A 23,124-nucleotide genomic window follows, 5' to 3' on the forward strand; every position below is an offset into this window, starting at 1 on the left:
GCGGTCGTATCGAAGAACGTAAAATATTCTTTCCAATATGTGTGATCTTTGTTTACTCATTTTTACAATTGTGATGTTTTCAGGCCTTTTTTTTTATTTTTTTTATTTGAGCTTGTCTATCTTTGCCTTGAACAGCCTGCTCTTTCCTCTTTGTGCAGGTGTCTGACGAGTCATCGGACTCCCCGGAGCCAGGGCCAGTCACCTGCATGGAGCCCTTCATGGTGCGGAGGCTGTCCTGCCGGACTGTCCAATTGCCTCCTCTGGCCTTCAGACAGGCGGAGCAGTACTACTGTGATCGCAAACCAGAGTTGGACACAGTCACAGTCCCACCGAGGCCCACCACACTGCCATTACGCACACCGCCAATCATCGCCATCACCTCCGCTGACACTTGCAGGTAGGATGATGTGGGTTTGCTTATATTTTCACCTCCAAAGTGTTTATTATTGAAAGGGACCTATTGCTTCATATGACATGGAGTGGTTTTGTGGTATGTGGATGTCAACTCGATAACATGCACAGTGCGAACAGATTCATGTCATCATGTGCTTGTAGGTCTTTTGAAGAGTGAAATTCATCATACTATTAACATGTGGAATATGCATTTTTATGAAAGACTGACTAAACTGTCAGTTTTCATGTACTGGGCATTCATATTCATGATTACAGAATTTTGAATATGAAAAGAAGTGCAGTTCAATCTCATTTCAAAAATGTAATTGATTAATTACATCTTGGTCAGAGGGAAATGTTCTTATGGAGGTTCAGTCACAGCTGGAGTGACATAAGGGCAAGAGAAAGAGCACTGTTATTTGGAAAAACGCACAAATACATTACAAAAGCCAGCTCTCTTATTAGGGGCCTCTTAGGATAACTAGTAGTCTTGAAACCATTTTTAGGAGGGGAAACAAGGCTATACATCAAGTAATAGAATCTCGCTAGCTTGTTGCAGCACATGGAGAACCTCAGTAGAGTCTGAGGAGATGAACTGGTGGGGAAGCAATATATTGTAAAGATAGCAGAAATATTTCAAATCAATTGGGGAAATCTTATACATGCACAAGGCTGACACCATGCTGACCAAGGACAACTCGTACGCTCTGCTTTGTCACATTGTGAACCAGGATTCATACTGCAGCAGTATAATGAGCTCGAATACCCCCCAGAGTTCTGCAAGGAGAATACTTTACGACTCAGGATGACTTCTCCTACTGTTATTAAAGCAAATGGTGTGCACACAAAGTAATCACACGTTCTGACATTCAAGTGTCTTTTGCTCAAATTCTACACCAGGTATCATCATCTTGAAAAATGCTGGATTGAATTGGAGACAAAGGCAAAAGGGAAATGTACTTACTCACATCACACAACTTTAAATTAATTTAAATGAGTGACTGTGAGAATTACACATTAGAACGAGATCCAAACAGCAATTGGATGCACCCCTTTGGGTTTTATTACCAACAACATATGGGTCCCTTTTCACAGAGGACAAATAATTATCAAACATGGCTTGGGTTGAAATGTCTGTTGGCTGGAGCACAGCTGGTGGAGAGGGCCATACATCATATCGTTGGGAGATGAAATATGTTTGTATATCAGTCAGTGTCATACAAGAAAAATCCTGTCAGTTGAAGATAAGGTGAAATGAACAGGCTGTTAATCAGCCATCGGTTTTCATTTCAGAGATGCTCCAGCTTTGATATCGGTGCCTGTTTTCTGCTACATTTTTAGCATAACTGCACTGTAAATTTATATACATTCTGCAGTATGTTGATGATGGATTACCAGTCCTATGCACCCTTTAAGTCTGCAAACTGAGTTATTGTCGTGGAATGTAAAGAAAGTGACTCCAGCCTGTCAGGTGAAAAAAAAAAAACACATCCTGCATGATTTATGGCATGAGTTATTTGGCAGCGATAAAATGTATGGTTGTTTTGAGGTTGGCTGGTAACATACAGTCCACAGGTATGTAAATTGTGATTGTCTGAATTTGTGCTCTGGAGTGTGACTCATCCAATATCGAGGACTAACACATTTCTCTCTGTCACCATTGATGCTCACGACTCTTCAAATGAAATGATGCCTGGATTTCACCATTTATAACATTAATAACATGAAAGCAAAAGCTGCATCAAAATTCTGCCCTCATCTTTTTTTCTTTGGGAAAGAATGAAAACCTTTTCCATTTAAGAACATGTAAATTTTTTCTGCAGTGGATCAGATGAAATTGTTTTATGGCACAGGGTTAACATTTGCTATATTTCTTTAATCGCTGTCATTCATGATCGTTTGTACAATATCCCACACAGACCATTAACGTTGGTCTCTCTTCCACGTGGTTTGTTTTTTCCAGTTTGATACAGTGAATAAAATAAATGTCCTACAAATATGAGCTATTGCGCAGAACCCCCTCTGTGCTTGTAAAACATGACCACTCCACAGCGGAGAGAGGCATCACTCCTGATCTAGGAGGATGCTGGAGATTGAATCAGATGAAATGAGGTTTGGCAGGGAGAGGAAGCAAAGTCTTCTCCCAGCTTGAATCTCGGAGGGGAGTCAGAAACAAATGCACCAGATTGCATTCTGTACGGGTGCTAGTAGTCCAATAGGAGTGTTGCAATATTACTCGGAGACCAAACTGTAACCACACAGTGACGAGTGGCAAAAAAAGAAAAAAAAAAGGCAGGGGCCACATCTGTATGCCAGGGGAATTTCCCTCTTGTCTTCGGTTAGTGTTGTGCATAAAAGCCTGAGAAAATCAGCTGATCGACTCAAAGGAAAGTGGAACTCCACTGTCTTGTCTTTGATCACGATGGCATGATTCGAAAAGCTTTGTATCGCACTCATGCACATCATGCTACCTGTGTGACACCTTCGATGGCTCATCATGTTCCAGGCGGAGAAAAAAAAAGAAATCTGGTTTGTGACTTACTCTTTTCTCTCTCCTTCCTGCAGCCAAATTTGATGTCTGAATGAATAAACAGTGGAGAGATAAGCAGTGAGGTACAGCCTATTAATAAGGCTGAAGCTTGTTTAGCAAAAAAAAACCAAAAAAACGGCTTTAATGGGAGAATAGTTTATAAGTTGTTGTGATCACAGAGTGTCAATGACTGGTAAATCCCTTCACAGAAAAACAAAAATAACTAGTGACACTAAATTACAGTTTCAGACAGGTACAGCATTTCTTCCTCGCAGGTTTACAGCACTTTCATCTGAGAACTGAAGTCCACGTGATTGATTTCAAATTGATGGCCTGTTGGTTGATGCATTTCTCAAGTAAATTTAAGATCTGCTGCTATTTGAAGAAGCAGTGCTAGATAATATATTTTACATTGCGATAATGTTAAAATATTCCAGACAAAAGTCGTGGAGATGGCACTGTCTCTTTAAAACTTTTATGTGAACTATTGAAAAAAGGTAAACTATTCCCAAGTGTTCCGAGCTGACCAGTCTTTAAGAACAGTTCAGAAGTTTCAAAAGTGTTTGTGTGCTGGCTATTTTCAGTCATGTCATATTGCTTTTCTTTCTTTCTTTCTTTTTTCCAATGATACTGCTTAGCCGTCGCTTCAAAAGCCACAAACCAATGTGAAATCAAGCTGTTTTGTAGTGTAGTGCACTGTGCTTGACAACATTTTTGCTTTGATTATGTAACTGGTTTTTATTATGATTCATTGTTGCTAAGCCGTTTCTAATGGTGGAAAGCTTTCCTATTTAACCATTAGTACCATTTCATCGTGTTATAACAGCACCAAGCAGAATTTCCCTGCTTTCATAACAGAGTCTTGTAAGTACGATCAATTAAAGCCAGAACTGGACTGTTGGGAGGAAAATGAATGATGCTAAGACTTTTAACAAAGGCCATTCATCCTATATTTGCCTCAAGGTTGACTCATCAATAATTCAACCCGGCAGTGATGAAGAAAAATACCACATGAAAAGTTACCGAACGGCATCTTTTAGGTGAATTTTGTGACATTACATAAATATGCAGGTTAATGAGTGATTGCAGTATTAATGTGGGGGCTAGAAAGGGTCAGGCAAGGCTGATGTTTTCATTGGTTTTCCTCATAAATTGAACATAAAATGGTGGTGATGCATATTAAACAGTACTAGTGTTCCTGTCACGTCTGTGTGTATGTATGACCAACCGACCAATCATTCACAAATCAACAAAATGGACCAACTGAGGCACCGATTAAGAGAAGTGACTTAAGACAGGAAAACGCTTCATAGATTCCACATGGGGAGATTCAGTAACTGCAGACTTATAATATCATTTGGGTAAATGTGTCTTCACACAAATGACCTGAAAACCACTTTACCACTCTCAGTAGAAGCACCGGACATTAACTCCCTATTTCATCAAAGCAACCTATCAGTGTATTGATTTCCCAAACAGTTAAATGTCACCCCTGGAGTCCTCATCACGGATCAATTTCAAATGAACAGTTCTCATTTTCCATTTTGTTTGTCACAAACAACAATATGAATTCACTAATTTTTCAACTGATACCAAACAATTACAGATGCTGTTTTCATTTCATTAAAACTTATTAAAACCTATGTAAAACTCAGCACAAGTCTGCAAATACACGATATTTACATACAAGTAAGAACACAGCAGTTTGTCAGGCCTTTGCTCATTTTAATTACATCCTCACTGGTTTATTAAAACTGTGTTGTGACCAACAACCTGTTTAATGTGAATCAGTCAAGTGTATCTGATCACCTGCTCGGTGCAATAAGGTCAGTATTGGAGCAACCTGGTGGTATCACTAATCATTGACTCCACTATACTTCTCTCCAGGACTGTCCCATTATCCCAGTCTAATTAAACGCAAATAGAAACAAAAACATTCATGGGAATAAAACAAAAGGAGCATTAAGCTACGGCTAATATATCAAAATATATGAATTACAGCAGTGTTGTGATCATGCTGATGAAGGCAGGTTTTGGCTTTAAGCACTCACCGGTGACAAACAAAGTGCAAGGTGTGCTAATTTAAAAGAAGGCAGCACATTGTGCAGTGAAGGTGACTCCCACTGCATGCTGTCCTCTCTCTCACCTTCTTTAGAGACAAAGCAGTGGGAAAATTAATGAAAATGAATAAAGAGACTACATTCCACTTCAATTCTTGCAGTGTGTGGCATTCTGCTCTTCTACACATGCTGCTAGCAGTGCATCCTAAAAGGGAGTATTTTTAAGGACAGCTAGAATGACAGTAACATGCCTGGAACCCATGTATCTTTATTTGGTGACAATGTGTATGGCACTAAATCCATTACACTTGGTTGCCATTTCTCTTTTCAGTCACCTTGTTTCTGAGAAGATTACATTTCAGCTGTTATAGCAGGACAGATCAGACTCCCCACTCTGTATTTTCCTGACTAATGGGCCTGGACTGCACAGGAAGTGCAAGGGCGAGGAAGGAAAGACAGCAGTCCTCCTTGATAGCTCTCTTTCTGTGAGAATGATGACAAACAGATTAGAGGAAGGGAGATTTAACAGGGTGGCTGCATGTTTGCACTCCCCTGCACTCAGTAGACATCACAGGCACAGATACCTGCAATATCTCTGTTTGGTACCTGAAGAGGAGCTTGCTTTTCACCTGCAGGTCGCGTAATACTAATACCCTGTTAGAAAAAAAAAAAAAAAAATCTAATCCAAATTGGCAACAACTCAAACTAATTTAGTGTTGTGATGTGATTCGGCCACCTGGCTTTCTGCACACTCCCACCTCCTGCTTCCCACTCTTGAAGGATTTCGGGGGGAGGTGCTTTGGGTGGGTCCCTCATGTTTAATGTATCACCCTGTTCCCTATATCCCGTTGACGCCAGTGCCTAGAAGGGACATGAGAGTCGGAGGATCGGCGAAAGCCACGTCTGGTTTGGTTTTACGCGTCGTGCTGCGTCAAGTTCAGTGAGAGCTGGGAGAGTTTTGTTTTGGGTTTTTGTTTTGTTTGTTTGTTTGTTTTGTTGTTTTGCAGAAGTTTGCACACTGTGGCGAGCCACCCGCTGGTTTGGACCGTCCTGAGCTGAACGCCTCGCACCGCTGCAGCAATACAAGCACCTTGCAGAAATGGGCGTGTGCGGAGAGAGCGGAGGACGCCGTAAAACCGGACTCCCAATAGTTTATCCTCGCAGCTTTGACTCGGGGACACTTCCTCTGTCCACGCTGCAGTCCTAGAGGTCTTCCCCGTAATGCGTAAATGGAGTCATTCCTGCCTCTGCTCCTTTCCTTTGCGCACGGCATTGTTGAACTTGAAGGAGTTAAACTCATTACGTGAAGCACGCTGAGGAACTTGGAAAAAAAAAAAGTTGTAGGAATAGTTATAATTTTTTAACACCTGAGCTGAATATATAATTAAACCCCTTTTATTAAAAATAAAATAAATGCATATGTTTTGATTTGAACCCTCCTAACGTTTGGCGTTTCTGTGATCCTATTTATAAACAAAACTAAACTAAACTAAAAAAAACCATAAACAACAACGTGGAGGCGTGGAGGATGGACCCTGCTTGCGGGGAAGTGGGGACGGCGTCTTTGGTCGCCGGCGGCGGAACCGGCGTGAGTGCAAAAGCGCCCAAACATCTGTGGAGGCAGCAGAACCAGGCGACGCTCTCTCCGCTCCACCACGCGCTGGTAGTGCGCAAGAACGACCGCGTGAGACAAAGAGGCTTTTCGGACACCGAGAGATACCTCAACCCGAGGAACATGGACCGGACCTATGCAGTGGACACGGGGCACCGACCCGGGCTCAAGAAATCCAGGATGTCGTGGCCGTCGTCCTTTCAAGGTCTTCGACGGTAAGGACGAAAGACAAACTGCTTCTCCTCGGCTTGTTTCTCTCTTTTCTTTTTTCTTTTTTCTTTTTTTAATCTCCTGCCATGAAGATGGGCGTTGTGCATCTGACAGACGCGCCACAGCGGAGAAGTCCTCTGTCTCGATTTATTCTTAACTTTGAGGACGTTGTAGTCCGTTTTTCTTTTTTGGGCTTCGCCTGTGCTCGACCTCTGTTTCACACCACTTTCTGGCCAAACATTTACGGTCCTAAACAGTCACAGTAAAGAAAGGCCAGACAAAAACATATGCATCCTGCTGAAAGCGTAAATAATGCATTATTAAATACTACTTATTAAATACAAATGCTTTTCATTTGATCTTTTCATATTATCGCTCTGTCTGAAAAGGATGGGTCAATATGTTGATTTCCAGATCAATATCTTTGAGTCAAAGTGTAATTGGAGAGGGCTACAGTTATCACAGGCAGTTGTGTTATCCCCCCCCCAACACACACCCACACATACACACACATCCTGGAATGAAATTGTATCTGCTGCACTTACTGGGCAAACAAATAAGTCTGATATAAATCAAAAATAGTCTTCAAATAAAGGAAGGTCACAGGAATGTTTGTGTCTCACTCTGAACACATCATTTGCCAGCAGCCTCATTGTAGTTATAAGATAGTGGTCTTTGGGGACTGTTAGTAATTTAGTATGTCAAGTGTTCATGTTTCTAATTGACATCACAATCTGCTTTCTGAGGGATGGGCGATTTAGTGGGATGAGCTGTTCTAAGACATGAAATGGTACAAAAATATGACTCACCACTTACAATATATATAATCCTACCACACATGCATGACAAGTGCGGGGTCTTTGGATGTCGCTTGTGCAGAGGCATTCAGCTAAAGCACTTACTGTAGAAATGACGACGGTAATGTTTGTGATAACAACAGCCCCGGTGAAGAATGTGTGCTTACAGACAAGGCAGAAAGGCAGCTCCGCACTGAGACAGCTCGGGTGTGCGTGGAAATGTTTATGCTCTAATTACTCACTTGTTCTGGGAAAGACGGAGGGGGAATGAAGACCAAATGAAATCTGAGAAGGTCACCTCAGCTTCCTGGCTTTAGTGACCGTTGCAGATGTAGTGTTCTCTAGGTAGGGCTCAGTGCTTCCTTTCTTTCTACTTAATCTTTTATAAATGTTACTTTGGATATGAGTGATGCGCGCCTGCAGGTCCAGCCACCAGTCAGCTTTAGAAAGTGTGCCGGCCTGTTGTGCTGACAGACAGAATGGTTGCTGACTGTCGGAGTGGCAGAACAGTCACTCAGAGGAGAAGCAAGAGACGGAATGAAGGAGGGAGGAAGCAGTCAGTGCACACAGTGGTGTGCTGGATGAAAACACCACAGTGATGTGAAAATGTCACATTAGAACTGTATCGAGGCCAACATCTAAAAGAGGATATCAGAACAGCTCTGCTGCGTTTGATTCTGGAGGAAAATAACAATTAGATTACCCAAACTAATCAAATTTCACACAGGAGGTTTATTATACTTGAGGCGTTTTGTAGTCCAGCATAAACACCAATAAAATCACATGTTGGTCCATATATGCCGCAGCTTAACACTTGTGCCACCCAGTTTCCAGTAGGCCTTTTTTATTATCATGTACCAGCGTTACGCATTATGGGCCTTCTTTGGTTTGGGTGTCATTTGACAAAGACCTTGTCTCAAAGGTAGACACATCAATCTATATTCCATATTTTTGTCCTTCTTAGCAGTGCAGGGGATAGTGATGCAGTAAATAATGTGAGGCAATCCAAAAAGTGGCCATTGTGCAAACCACTACAGCTGTAAAACATATTGCTTTTTTCCTATTTGTGTGTATATTCAGTGAAACCCACATGTTTTTGCTGGCACTACTGTTTGCCAGGCATCAGAGACTTCCCCTCCTGCCGCTGATGTGCATCTCGGTATCTAATAGCCTTTCCACAGCCAATTCCAGTAAGTTATGGCTGCTTGTTAAAGACGACAACCAGTTCTTGATTCAAATTGAAAGCTTTAACCTTTCGGATCAGTCCGTGGCAGACACTGCATTATGTGATACAAGTGTTGTGTAGTTCGAAGCTGTGCATTTCATTCACTATTGCATTTAACAATCCTGCAGAAGGTTAGATTCCCTCGCATGAAATCTGCAATCAAGCGCTTCCTGCGAGTGAGACAAACAAGACCTATTTCCTGATTAAAACAGACACCACAACTTCCGAGGCAGTGCCACAATAGAAAGCTAATAAGAAGTGCCAGCTTTATGCTCAACACATGCAGTTGATATCAATCTTGTGTATACAGAGAGACGGCAAATCTCTCCCTGGGAGGACTGTTGACGTTGTTTGATGTGCCCAAGTGGCTGGTCTGGCACAAGGTCCAGCTCCCCCAAGGTAAAACACATCACCCCAATGTGTCACATGCAGACTGTGCACGGTTATTGCTCAAGGCTTCTGTGAGACCTCAGCAAAAATCTGGAGCATCCTTTGATGGGGAGATGGCTTTTCTCCCATTCCTCTGCTGCTGGCCTGTCCCTGCCATGGGGATGCTGTGCGCGTGTGTGTGTGTCGTTATCTTTGGAGATGTCGGTGAAAAAGAGGGTCTTGATTTCTTTTCTCTTCATCCAATTGCAATCAAGGATGGGAGATTCAGTGGGTGGAAAAGGAAATGTCAAAATAGACAACACTGAAACATGTAAAGGATGAGGGGAAGCATAAAGGATATGACATTTTTTTTTTTCTTTCCCTCCCCTTGGCCAAGGTTTCTTCTTTTTCTTTCTTTGTCACTATGAAGCACAACCCCCTGGCCAGGCCATTTTATCCCTAGAGTGTTTGTGAGTGAGGAAGGAAGGGATTGCTTTTGGGTATGTGGCTATATATAACACATTACAGCCGTAATCACAGTCACACTGCATAGGCTGGAGCAGCACTGTCATGCACTTCTACTGTACAGCTGCGCTTCCAGGAATGTGAACAATGTCTAAGACACCGACGAACACGACATGTGCTACTAAACTTTCCATTAGTATAGATTAGCGTCAGACATGGTGTAGCGTGTGTAATCAAATGGGTCATGAGTGATGCTTTGTGACTCCGTAACATTTTCTGGTGTGTTTAGTGTCACTGGATGAAAGACAGTCAGAACTGGCAATTACATGAATACCCTCAGTGTCTTAGCGACTTGCTCATTTAGACAGAAAAGGAAAGTGTGCCGAGCACATCCTTCACATGAGGTTTGTTGCCTACTGATGCTTTGACATTCTTAGCGTCTGCATTAGGAAACGACTTGTCCGTCCGTGTCAGGGGGAAATGTCAGTTTTACTCCGTCAAGCATGAAAGGAAGCCATACCTATCTGGCAACTGCTTTATGTCAGAGAGGCGACTTTTACAGATAATAGTACTGAGGACCAGATCGTTGATAAAACAGACACACAACAAGGATTGTGATAGTAAATGTCAAGCTAATATTCCAAGTATAAAGACTTGTTCCAAATTTGACTGTAACGGTTTCTCTAAACTATAAGTGCTTTTCAAGAGAGTGCTTACTGGATAAAGAGCAATAAACATATGCTGTATGTGTAGCATGGGAGTAGTCATGCAACAACTGCTTGGTAAGATCGGGGATCAAAATGTTAAATGTAATTTCAGTCAGTGAGTTGAATATCACCAAAACAGTCATGGCAAACCCTGTTATAATCCATTAGCAAGCCTCTACCTTTTGCTGTCAGTGTTTCATTAAGTCTGCCAGCCATTCTTGTATGTATTGCAATTAGGAGGGTGGCATTCTATAACTCCTATTCAGCTGGAGAGTTATCTAACCTCTATTGCTCATACACACCTCTACAAATTTCCTATTGGGCTTTTTCATTCCAGACGTGGCTGCATTTCTATTATTAAAGGTCTTCCTTTGTACTTGATGCCTGTTTTTTCATAGTTAAAAGATGATTTGGTTGGCTTGCGGGGGGGGATGCCCCTCTGGAATGTGGTTGCCATGAACACATTCTGTTAACCCTTGAACAAATGTTAATTAATCTTTACATGCCTCTTTAAACTCTTTAAAACAAAATGTAAACACCCAAGGTAGGAATTGTTGTTTTTCTGCATTTTCCACTGATGTCTATTTATTATTGGTCATAAAAGCTGTGAGTATGCATGCTTTCTCTACATTAACCCTACCCTAGATGTTGTATAATGATGTAGACTGGAACATGGAAGTACAAAAATGCAGTGACGGCTTTATTTGCCTCTGATGCTCTCCTGTGGTGCCTGAAGTGACAACACAAATCTGTTTCACTGAATGCCAGCAATTTTCACTTCACCGGGAAGACAACAGTTGTGCCAATTGTCTTTGTTTTGAGGTTAAGAGCAACAACTCTGTGCGACTATTACATAATCCGTCTATGTCCAATAAAGGATATAAAACATTGTTTGGTTGAAAAAGGTAGAACTGCATGCTCGGTTAGTAATTTCCTTTGCCAAGGCAAATAGCATTTGAAATTGGTGTCAAACGGGGGAAAAAAAAAATAGATTGTGTACATCCACTATTTTACAGTCCTGCTGATACACAGGTCCTGTGGGATTCGGCTTATGGAACAAATTCATCCAGTTTCCAGACCAAACAGTGTCCAATACAAACCACAGGCCACTGTCTGTGACTGGCTCTCGGAAAACATTATTACTTCACAAAAAAAGTGGAGCTGTGCTGAAATCTTAAGGAGAAACAGAGCTCGAACAGTGTTTGTAAGGCAGGCGTTTTTCACAACACTTCTCTGTCTTTCTTTTCCTCTCTGGTCATCGGCTAGGCTAATAAAGTAATGAAAATCATTTCTGAAGGGTTGCCTTGTAAGCGGCTTCAAGCCAAAGCCTCTCCAGACTGCCAGCTTGATGCTGGGTGATTCCCTCGCCTGTTGGTTGGCTGTGCTCTACTGATCAAATTACATTCAACAGGGTGATTAAAGACTGGAGCTGGACTAGCAACAGGCCTGGATCTGCTCAATCTTATGACAGACCATGCTATTGAGAAAATATTGAAAGCAAAATTTGTTTCTTGTTCTAGCTAATAAACCGCGCATTTGAAAAGAAACATGAAAAAGTTATATTTGTTATATGTTTCACAACCACTATACTGCTTATATTGTTCTTTGACAGATTTATTTTCTGTTAAAAAATTTTTTACGTGGCCTATCAAGTAGCCAAGTATATCCATTAGTCATCCCGCTAAAAAGATAAAAGGACTGGCAGAACAGATTTTCTTCCGTTAGCAGTATTTACAGTGGAAGCGGTCAGACACTCATCAGTGGGAGCAGCGGGAGTGTGTATGAAAATAGACCCATGCAAACCTATATTATTTCAGTGCAGGGGTTTAAAATCAAGACCTAAACAGGATTCAAGTTGTTTTGTATCAGCCAGGAGGAATCCAACTGCAATGCTATTCCAGTCTTGAACTGTAAAACATCACTTTGTCAAAGGACATTATTTTGTTTAAATATTTTGTAGATGTTTCCATTAGTTTTCTTCACTGCTTTCTCCAAGTTCTAGTCATGAGACGCTCAAGCCGACCTAAGCTTACATCGGGTTCATAAAACACATCCACTCATGCTGAAAATGTCCCAGGGCATGCTGGTTTTTCTTTGTTTGTTTTTACAACACTGTAAAATTGATCTGGAATCAATAATATAATCAATGAAACAAATGGACTAATAACTTAAATCAATAATTGAATTGGTATCAATAAATTTACCCATTCTCATTTCTATGGCTCATTAAGCTTTGACGGCAATAGATTTTGTGTTGTAATAGAGTCTGCAATAGATGGACGGGCAGCAATTTCCATGTGTCAGGTAGAAATCGATGAACAACCTGTAGGCACATTTTAAGGCTCCCTGACCATAATCAGGTTTTCACAAACAAACAGAAGCTGTTGTGTTAGTGGTCGACTATGCAGTAGTTCAATACTCTTTTAATGGCGTTTTGTTTTTCAGGCAATTTCCCCTGACTTTTGATTACTGCCCCCAACGCCACGACACACACACACACACACACACACACACACACACACACACACACACACACACACGCACAAGCACTCGCACACCAATTTTCTGTCCTTCCCTTCAAATCAGTCGCCTCCCCTAAGACACATGTTTTCTTCATGTCTTGATTGACTGATGCAAACGCTGCACATCAGATCATTTCACCATGACATATGGTTTCTCCCGTTTTCATATTTCTCTCTCTGCCTTTGTCCTTTCCTGTCACACTTTGGCTGTTTGTATCTATTGATTCCCTTTCCTCTTTGAACAACTTGGTCCTTAGTGATTTTGTCTCTGTGGGCAACATGTCTCTTGTCACATCTATCAACTTTTCATCTGGAGGCTTCGCTCGCACTTAACTGAACGAGGCTGCTCTGGTCATGAGACATGAAAGTAACCTTGAAGTGGATCTTCACCAGCTGGTCCGTCTTCCGCTCACTGTACTATAACACACGCTACATAAATTAGCCATATTTTTGCTCAATACCTTGGGTAGTTTTCTCTTGATCTATCTGTATAGCCATCTATCATTCTCTCCATCCAGCCATCTTGCTATCTCACTTCCATCCATATTTACTCAACGTTTTCTGCAGCGGGAAAGAGGGAAGAATGTAAGCAAAGAAGAATGGGATATTGTGATTTACGATGTGGAATTAAATAAATGAAAGAATCATTATCATATCTCTGCTTATGTCATGCGGGTATAAAAGCTGCATATATTTAACCTGAAATCCCTTTTGCACAAATTATAGTTTTTACTGAAGTTTATTCACAAGCATCTCACAAATTCCAGGCTGCACATCGGCGATTGTCCTGGGCTGAAATTTGATGATTTGCTCTGATTGACCCTCAGTGCACAGGTCCCATCTACTTTTATTTATTTTTTATTTTTTTCCTCAGATACACAGAAACTGACCAGTAGAGAATTGCCGTTGTTGGTCATTAAAGCAAGGTTTACCTGTCATCCTTGAAAAAATGGGCTAGTAAAATGTTAGCTGTCAGCAGTAGGCAATTAAAAGCACCCTCAACACTGCGATTATAGTACAACTATTTCATTAAACATGGCTTGACAGCAAGTAAGAGCAACATGAAACTCAATGACGTGACATTCTCTTAAAAAAAAAGGGGGGGGGGGGTCAACAATATGTGTAGTTATGTAAGATCAGGTGATTGCAAGTACAGCACTGACTTCCTGCAAACAATGAGTTACGGTCACTTAAGTTTGGCATCTGATGTATTTGTGCCATAAAGTAAATGCAAAAAAAAAAAAAAATGCAATTACATTAAACACTTGTAACTTGAAAGCAATTATTATGATTCAGTCTTGATGCATAACTGAATGCCAAGTTTCACTAGCAGCCTTGGCACAGCTTTGTGTGTTGTGTACAGAAAAAAATCTCTAAAGAGACACAAGGTCGTGTGCAATTAGCATTTTTGTTTTCTCAAAACCAACAAACAAGAAGAAGCCATCTGACATGGCATGCATTATTCATGGTTCATCCAGGATTTAGAGTTACTGAACTCACCTAGAAATGTAGCATCATTCCTATGAGCTGGACGAAAAGAAAATGAAAGATTTTGTGTTCTCTTATCTATGTTTGTGTTGGGGATAAGTGCACAGGCTTTATTATTTATCTATTTATTTATTACCATGAAGACTGTCATGTCCTTGTTTTTTCTATATCTGAATTATTTGCTCGGTTTCTGGTAGTCACCTCTAAACCGTTCTCCATCCAAGAATTGATTATTTATAAGTTTCCCATTTGGTTTGAGGAATCAACAGGACGTCCCCACATTCAGTCCGGCCAGTAAATGTTCCTTGTAAGTTTAATGTGTGTTTGTAGCTGGAGTGGGTCTCTGCTCTTGTCTGCACAAACGTCTATTATTTGGAAATTAACGTCAGTTGGTAAATGTGGAAAAATTGAAAATACAGGGTGGAATGGACAGTGGAAAAGGGAACCGATCTGTTTGAATTATCATGAAGTTTCTGTGGTCACTTTGTGGAAGTTGAATGCATGACTTCACCGTGACCAAATGCTCCATGAAGTATGCAACGAGATTTCACATGTAACGTTTGAGCCAGGAGGGCGTGTGCTTATAATATTGGGAGTGTTTTGTTGGCGGAGTAGCGCTTTATGAGCGTGACTCATGAGTCGGATTCATGTCACTGGGGATATGACTGGCTAATAAAATGACAAAATACCAAATTCTCATTAACAGGAGATGGATTTCACAGGAATCCATAGGGAAGAATTGAAAGCCGGGTCTTGGTGGTTTCTATTTCAGAGCCATTAGTAGATCTGCTCACATTGTTGAGCAATATCCGAACTTACATCATCATTTGAAACAATTAATTGGAATTAATGTAATACACTAGGATTATCCAGCTTTGCCTTCTTCATTTAAAAAAAAAAAAATCACTTTTGTAACTATAACACTTTGACCTGAAATGATCTTTAAAGGAAAAAAAAGAAGAAGAAATAAGCTCATCCAGTATTTTCTTGCTTTCCACATATTCCATCCATCCATCTTCTATATGGCTTAATCCTGGTTAGGCTTGCAGGGCGCTGGAGCCAATCCCAGTTTACGATGGGTGAGGACGAGTACACTGGACAGGTCGCTAGTCATCACAATCAAAGTCAGTAAGTGCAACAGCAAATACACCATTTATTGTAATACATTCATCAGTGTGTCGACTGTAGTTTCCCATTCAACTTGAGTGCCCATTCTCACGTTGTGCACAAGAGCAGCGAGACCTGTTTAAAGTATTTCAACTGATGTCACTGGTGCCAAAAGGCAATAGCAGTACATTGTAAACTTTCTCACTCAATAAATACAACTCAACGGACAGGGAAATATATTTACTAGATTAATGATGAAATGCTACTTTTGGCCTTTCCTATTTTCCTACAGTTCATATTTGCTTTGTGTTTCTGTTGTTGCCTCCCAGCAAGCTTGTTTTTGTGTTTTATGTTCAAAATCAATCGTTTCATTTCCATTCCACATCACCTCACATCCACGTAATTTTTGACGTCGATCTCTGTAGACAGATATTTTGCTGTAAACACGAAAAATGTCAATCTTGGTCACACAAACTGTGGCTAAAGCGCCACCGAGTAAAGGTTGTAATTTTCACCTTTATACAGACTGGAGTCTGGGACACTTCCTGATACAAGGGTCTCTGTTTGTGAACTTTACAGAATTGGAGTAATAAGAGTCTTGAAGGAAAATCTGAAGTCACCACTGCAGCCCTCATTAGACGCGAGATTGACAATGGCTTCCTCTTATCAATTCCGTGCCTCAGCTTGCTCTCTTAATTCGCAGTACACAACTTAAAGGCCAATTGTACAGTAAATTAGATTTAGTAGTAGAATTATCAAATCCATCCGTCCCGACTGATGTGAATCATCATCTGCTTGCATTTTCCCTGAATGCATTCATAGAAGGTCACCTTGCTCATTTGGGAAATAGTCACCATGGCTACATTAGTTAGAGGGGTGCACTGATTTCATTACTGACGAGATCTCATGAGGATGCTTTGAGGACAGTGAGCTGAGTGCAGGAAAGACAAGTATATGGAGATTATTTGGGAAGAGTTGGCAAAGTTCCTGCCTAAAGTAGTTTCCTCCTAGGGTGGCAATAGAGGGGTGGCCATCTTCAGCATTTATAGTTTTGATGTATTGGGCTGACTGGCATTTATTTTGCAAGTGAACAGATTGTTTGTCTGTTTCAACAGTTTGACTAACGTATTTTTTCTCAAGCAAGACAGCATCTTGTAAAAACAATCAAATCTGTTTAACAGCAAAAATGTGATTAAAGGAACCGTGTGCTGTCTAAAACCCATATTCATGTGTGCAACTAGTGAGTTTAATGCAAGAAGAAATTCGGTTTAATACAAATGTGGGGAAAAAGACTCACTCCATGTAGAGAACAGATTTGTGGTTTTTATACAACAGCTGTGGATACAAATTTTTTTTTTCTTATACCACTTTTCACATCCCTATTTTATTATAAGAATGATTGAGTTTTATTAAGAATTGCTGCTAAAGTAGGTATTCAATGTTGTACAAAATGTATTATTACTTTACCTTGGTTGCAGAAATGCAACAAGATGAGATTCATTCTCTTTTGAAATGTGAATGTTGTATTCATAAAATATATGAACAACCTATAAATCAAACTTGAATAATAAAGGCAAAATAAAGGTTAATAGAGGCAAGACACGATGCATGTGTGTAAATGAGTCAGTCATGACATGCAATGGACAGTGAAAAGGAGAAGAGATGACTAATCAGGATGGACAATATTTGAAATGAACTGATCAGAGGGACAGCTAAGGTTGAGCAGTTTGGAGATGTAGAGGTCAGGTTGTGATTGTTTGGACTTGTGCTGAAGAGAGATAGTGGACACAGTGGACAAAAGATGTTGAAGATGGAGCTGCCAGTCATGGGGGGGGGGTGAAGAGAATTAGGTCATGGATGTGTTGGTGTAACGGTCAGGAGGCAGTAGGGTGGAATGGAGGCTGATAATCTGATGTGGTGAAAGTGCTTCCTGAATGAAGCAGTTGAAATGCAAAAGAAACCTTCCCAGCATATGCATTACAAAACAAACCTGAAACGGTAAGAAATGTTCTCTGTGCGATGGGGTTTCATTTCAGGATAAAGTAAGTAAAAATAACTATCAGTATGCCAAATGCAGTAGTTCATAATTGAGTTAACTATAAAAGCTATCGGTGCTATTCCAGCTTCAGATTTGTGTCCCTCCTCTGAGACTACAGTCATCTGTGTTATCCACTGTGTGTTACGTTCCGTGTGAGGCAGCATTGTAGGCCTCAGTGCAGAAAAATGGATTCAAATGTGTTGTGCTATTTAACATTTCATAAGGATTAGCAAAAATTGCAGCGTTGACAACCGACTGATGGACAAGTGATGTAACCAATGACAAATCTCTTTGTTGACAAGATTATAAATTAATACTATTCAACAGGACACTAAAAACTTGGCACAATTTATAGTTTGTCATTTTACAAACTGTGCCCCAATTTATAATGTATGTTTTAGGAGCCTTCAACACAATCTCACTGTATTGAACAGTTACTGTCAGAGTAATGCTTCTGAAGTACTGAGCACTTTGAACCACACAGTACTCTGGAGGTTTGACAAAACCTATTCCATTAACTTCCAAGTTGAGAGGAAGCATATCTTACGGGTCACTGTGAAAATATGCTGCGTTATTTTCTCCTACTGGTCGCGATAAGAGCTGAAAAATGTGAAGCGACCCCGCGTACTGGGTCGCGCAGGTAGTAGCAGCTGTGGCTTTGTGTAGTTTCATGTACAAATATACGTGTTGAATTCTTTTGGGTATTGCTCAAGTGAAGAGATTAACGCTACATCACGCCACTTGTTTATTCTGCCAAACCAGAAGGCTTTTCTCAATTAACCACTGCACTGTTTTAAAACTGCAGTCACTTCTCCAGGGAGGGGTTCTGCTGTTTGACAGCCCTAACTAGTGGTTGGCGACTCTGGACTGGGTGAATGTCAAAGTGAACAAAGTCAACTCCCTCTTATTGGATCTGTTACAGTTTCTATGCGGTCTTTCTGGCTCTTATTTATTTTAGCATAGACATGTATATCATCAGTTTGTCTTGGGAGATTATTTTATAGGCTTTCATGCTGGTGTAGTAATTGGTACTCTTGCCCTGTACTGATATCTACAGTTGGAGTCCAGGTTGTGGGTTTTTCTTTGAGGAGCTTGAGTCATCCATCTGTGCAGGTGTGGGATTTCTCCAGCGTCCTTTCACAGACCACAGACATGTGTTTGAGGTTAATTGGCGTTAAAGTTAAGTGCATGTGAATGTCTGTCTCTCTGTTTGGCCTATGATGGGCTGTTTATCTGTCCGGTGGTCCCTCTGTCTTTTCCCTATTGTCTGCTGGCATCACGTTGGATAAATGGACATTATAGAACTTCAAAGCAAAAAATGAATCAATTAGTGAAGTTTTAATTAGTAGGTGAGACTGTGTTTTTATTTAAAAAAAATATTATGCTTGGCAACAATATAATTCTGCTATATTTAGCCGTATTTTTTCAACCTAGTCTTTTTCCTGATGGACTTAATTACCACAGTGATGAAATGATCAGCCCTCTGAAATCTAATCGGTTTTTACTGATGAACAACCCTCAATCTTTACAGTTGTTTTTGTTTCCGGTACTAAAAACGATTGAGTAGTGGATCATATTAAGTTAATGTGACCTCTGGTAGTGATGCGTTTACGCAGGTTCTGTGAAGCAAACGTCTGACAATAAATGCAATTACTTCAGTCCATGGGCTGTGCACCGCCACTTGATGGTAAGATTTTGTTTGGTCCTCCCGTGTGCCGCATGCTGAGGTACACACACTTGTCAGGTGAAATTGGGAACAGCCAGCTTCTACTTTGAGGATTAGGTTATTAGCATCACTAATAATAGACTTGGTTAGCCCTCAGTCTGACATTTGCCCCACATGACACCTGTGTTCTTGTTATTTAAGAAAGGTTTCACTGGTGTTTTTTTTTTTAATATATATACATGGAAGGAGCCACAGAAGCAGTTGAAGGTGAATACTGGAGTTGCAGAGTCCCTGCTATTTCTGCCAAGCCTGGCTTCTTATGGACATGTGTGGTAGTCAGTGAAACTGATGTACTTTTGTTTTTTTAGCATAAGATGACTGTGGCCTATTTCTGTCCTTTCCCTCTGGAATGACCTACCTGTCCATGTGCATCTGCATCATTTACTACAAGAGGACTGAGGGCTCAAGTGTGACATAGATATTCATATTTCAGGAGCTGCAGGTATTGTTTTATTCGAAATGTGAAAAAAGGGGAAAAAGCGAAATGGATGTGGACCGTTCAAGACAACAAACTGTCTTTCCAGTTCCTAATGAAGTGCAGCATCAAATCTTAGTCATATTTAGACGAACAATTTTACAATTTTACAATATGCATGGAGCAGGCAGTGCACAGTTGACATGTTTTTACAGTTTGATATGCTTGCATACTATCATACAATGGGTGTACTATCGCACGTGTTTTCTTCTCCTGTCTTGCCACAGATCACACATATACCCCCACAGACACAGGCAGAGGGTGAGAGAGGTGAATTCACATCTCTCATCAGTTGGGAGCTGCACAGTTTTCAAACATTTTGCTGAACATGTGTGCCAGTTGGAGTGAGCTACGTCCTCCAGCATATTTCCCCTGAGTCCTCATTTAATTAGACTGCTGGGGTGTCCATCATGTTGAGGCGTCATTTGTCTTCTTTTCTGAAGTCATCTTCAGAGATGAGCCGGTCTGCTGCTACTACCTTCTCCCGCTCTAGAGGGCTTGGTGGTTTTACCTACAATGTTCAAAGTCTTGTCCTTCATCTGGAGTGTAGCCAGCTGCCTAAACAACAGAACAACAGAAAGAAGACCTTTTTTTTTTTTTGCAGTTAAATAAGTGTCCTCGCAGTAAATGGCAGTGTAGATATTCTTTTTATGTGACTGTTTCATCACTGTCAGTAAGGTGTCAGTTTGGCAGCTCCATTTTGCCACAGCAAGCTTTTACAGCTTGTGAGGTAGACTTTGGTATTTATACGCCTCCTGCTTCAACCCCAACGTGCCACTTGGCGTGACTCAGGTTGAATACTTCTGTTTTATTCATTGTTGGTATTCAAGGTTGTTTTGCTGCCTTTGCCTTCCCAAATCTTTTATAGTGTTTTGCCATCCACTCAAATTCCAAGTTGTTGAAAATGATGATGAATAGAGGTGATCTCCAAGTGCATGAGTCAGGCATGCAGATACATTCTGGGAACAATATTAATAATCATGATTATAAAAATACATGGAGTACAGAAATACTAAAGCCCCAAGGTTGACACTGATTCATTTCAATATGTACTTCCATTCAGTGAATCAACTCATGATTGTGAGGATACAGTTCGGACCAAGTCATTCCCAAGACTAACTCAGAAAACCAAAGCTAAACTTGAAGGAAGACAAAAGTGAGGCAGAGATGTCAGTCTCTCATTTTTCTACTAACTAGGTGTTTGAGGTATTTCATTCCTGGCCAAATAGCATATGATTGCCTCCTCACTCTTCAGCTTTTAGAGGCCCCGAAAATACGAACAGGGGACTGTATTATGATGAAAACAATAGTCCAAACAAAGATTTTTCTCTCTCGTTTCTGTTTTCCTGTTTAAGGTTGTCCTCACCACAAGGCTGTGACCTGATGCAGTCACTTTTTTTTTTTTTTTGAAGCGCTTGTAAACACTCCTGCTAAGTGCTACATAATCGAATGGTACTCTTAGAAAGTGTGTGCCATTTAACCAAACCATACTCAGACCTTTGTGTGTGAATAGATAGTGCAATACAAGTAAACTTGCCTTGCCTTTATGTTTCAGCAGACCTGAATGCATCTTTTAACCTCACAACAGACGATGACTCCAGTCTTCACCATCTGCCATCATTGTTGTATGTGCTCTAAGACTGTGATGAATGCACACATAAATCATAATTTAAACGTACGCTTTCCACAGACTTCATCGCTGGTGAGGGTGCCTTGTATTCACCGACTTTCACCTGGGAGATAAAACTCAGCAGCTATATAAAGCAGAATTGAAGGCTGCGCGCTGGGATATAAAACACATCAGCGCTTGATTTATTTTGCTCTGAAGAAGGTGATAACCCTTTATAATGTGGAGGAGTCGGGCCTTTCTTCTACTGCTAATTTGCTCAGATTAGTTTCTTTTTGCAGGCTCTCCACAGGGCAGGGATTCCCATCAATCTTCTTTACAACTTTATACAACTTAGAATCACAGAGGGATAGCCTGAAGGCAGGTTTCAGTCTGGGCAGGTCACCAGTCAATCACAGATGCTCACTTTTTTTGATGACACAATCGCATCAGCATGCAGACCTTACCATGAAGGTCGGTGTGTAAAAACAAGCAAAACGCTACAGAAATTGTGTAAAATCCCATGTCAACATTAGTCAGGATTTAAAATGGGAACTTGTATTGTTCAAGAAGTGAATTGTTGGTTAGATTTGTTGAGTTGTGTGGTTAATTGTGACAATTTTCACGAAGCACCCGAAGTTATTTAGTTGTCGGTGTTTATAGTCCATTCAATATTTCGCTGCTCTGAGGCCTGTACTACGATCCATGATAAACATATCCAGGATCGCTCTCCGTATCCTGGGTTGACTCACCAAGACGCGCTCAATCCTGGAAACTGTTGAATCAATATGAAGCAGGTTATCAACTCACTAGCTCAACCCATACCGACATGTGTGGGGTCACATGAAAGGGGCAGAGTTTGCAGCGTCTGAGCAATCACACACACAGAGAAATAAACTGCAGAAATGAATGGTTTGGAGCCCCACCCAGGTTTAAAGCATTGTGATTGTAACCTCAGATTCACCTGAGTACATTTCACACATTGATAAACTGGATGTGCACACTCGTATAAAACTTCAGTGTCCCAAACAAAATGTTCCTCTTTTTGTGCTTTCTTAGATTTTGTCTACACTTTGTTGTTATTGGATGTTTAAACATATTGTCCTCTGTCTACATTCCGTTTGTCGGGTTGTTTTTGTTTATGGGCTGACTCATAAAGTGAGTGCTTCAAACTTGAAGTGTTTTGATTTTCCGATGCCGAGAATGACACAGCAGAAAGAAAAGTTGTTTCAAGCCAAAACCGTGTCTCAATAAAAAAATCCTACTTTGAATTCCACAATTTCTCTGTATAGATCTTTTGTTAATCTCATTTGCTGTCACATTCATAGATTTAGGGACATCTTTATTGCTCTTCAAGCACCTCGTGTCTGCCCCCCCCCCCCCCCCCTCTCTCTCTCTACTCTCTCCGTCTCTCCTGGGGAATTGTGTGTGTGTCTATATAGAACTTTACCTCAGTGTGCCTGTGTCAGCTCCCTGGTGGTGATCAGTATTCTCTGGTGATGAACCGAGCTCCACAGAGCTGTGAGAAGTCAAGATTTAAACTGCGCCAAACCCATAGTGGCTATAAAGCACTGTCTTCTTGCTGCCACATAACCAAGATGCATTGAAGCTGAACGGAAGGCAAGGAAAATGTCTATAGTACAGAGTTGCTTCACTGATTGATCGGATCCAAAAAGGCTTAGGTGGGCCAACTAGAATTTAATATATCTAAACTTTATGAAAAACTGCAACACCATTAATTATTGTCTTGTGTGCTTGTGTCTCATATCCTCAATATGCCTTGTCCTCAAACAA

General features: G+C 40.8%; 1 protein-coding gene across 1 annotated transcript in view; it reads left to right on the top strand.

Moving 5' to 3' along the window:
* Positions 1-6,511: 6,511 nt before the first annotated feature.
* pde4d (phosphodiesterase 4D, cAMP-specific) overlaps positions 6,512-23,124 on the top strand; it is a gene marked incomplete at its 5' end in the record, with an annotated part of 143,251 nt that continues 126,638 nt past the window's right edge. Inside the window, one exon of the mRNA XM_080499484.1 lies at positions 6,512-6,810. Coding sequence (XP_080355610.1) covers positions 6,512-6,810 — 299 coding nt within the window. The remainder of the gene's footprint in view (positions 6,811-23,124) is intronic.

Source organism: Blennius ocellaris (genome assembly GCF_963422515.1).
Source record: "Blennius ocellaris genome assembly, chromosome: 7".
Lineage (NCBI taxonomy): Eukaryota > Metazoa > Chordata > Actinopteri > Blenniiformes > Blenniidae > Blennius > Blennius ocellaris.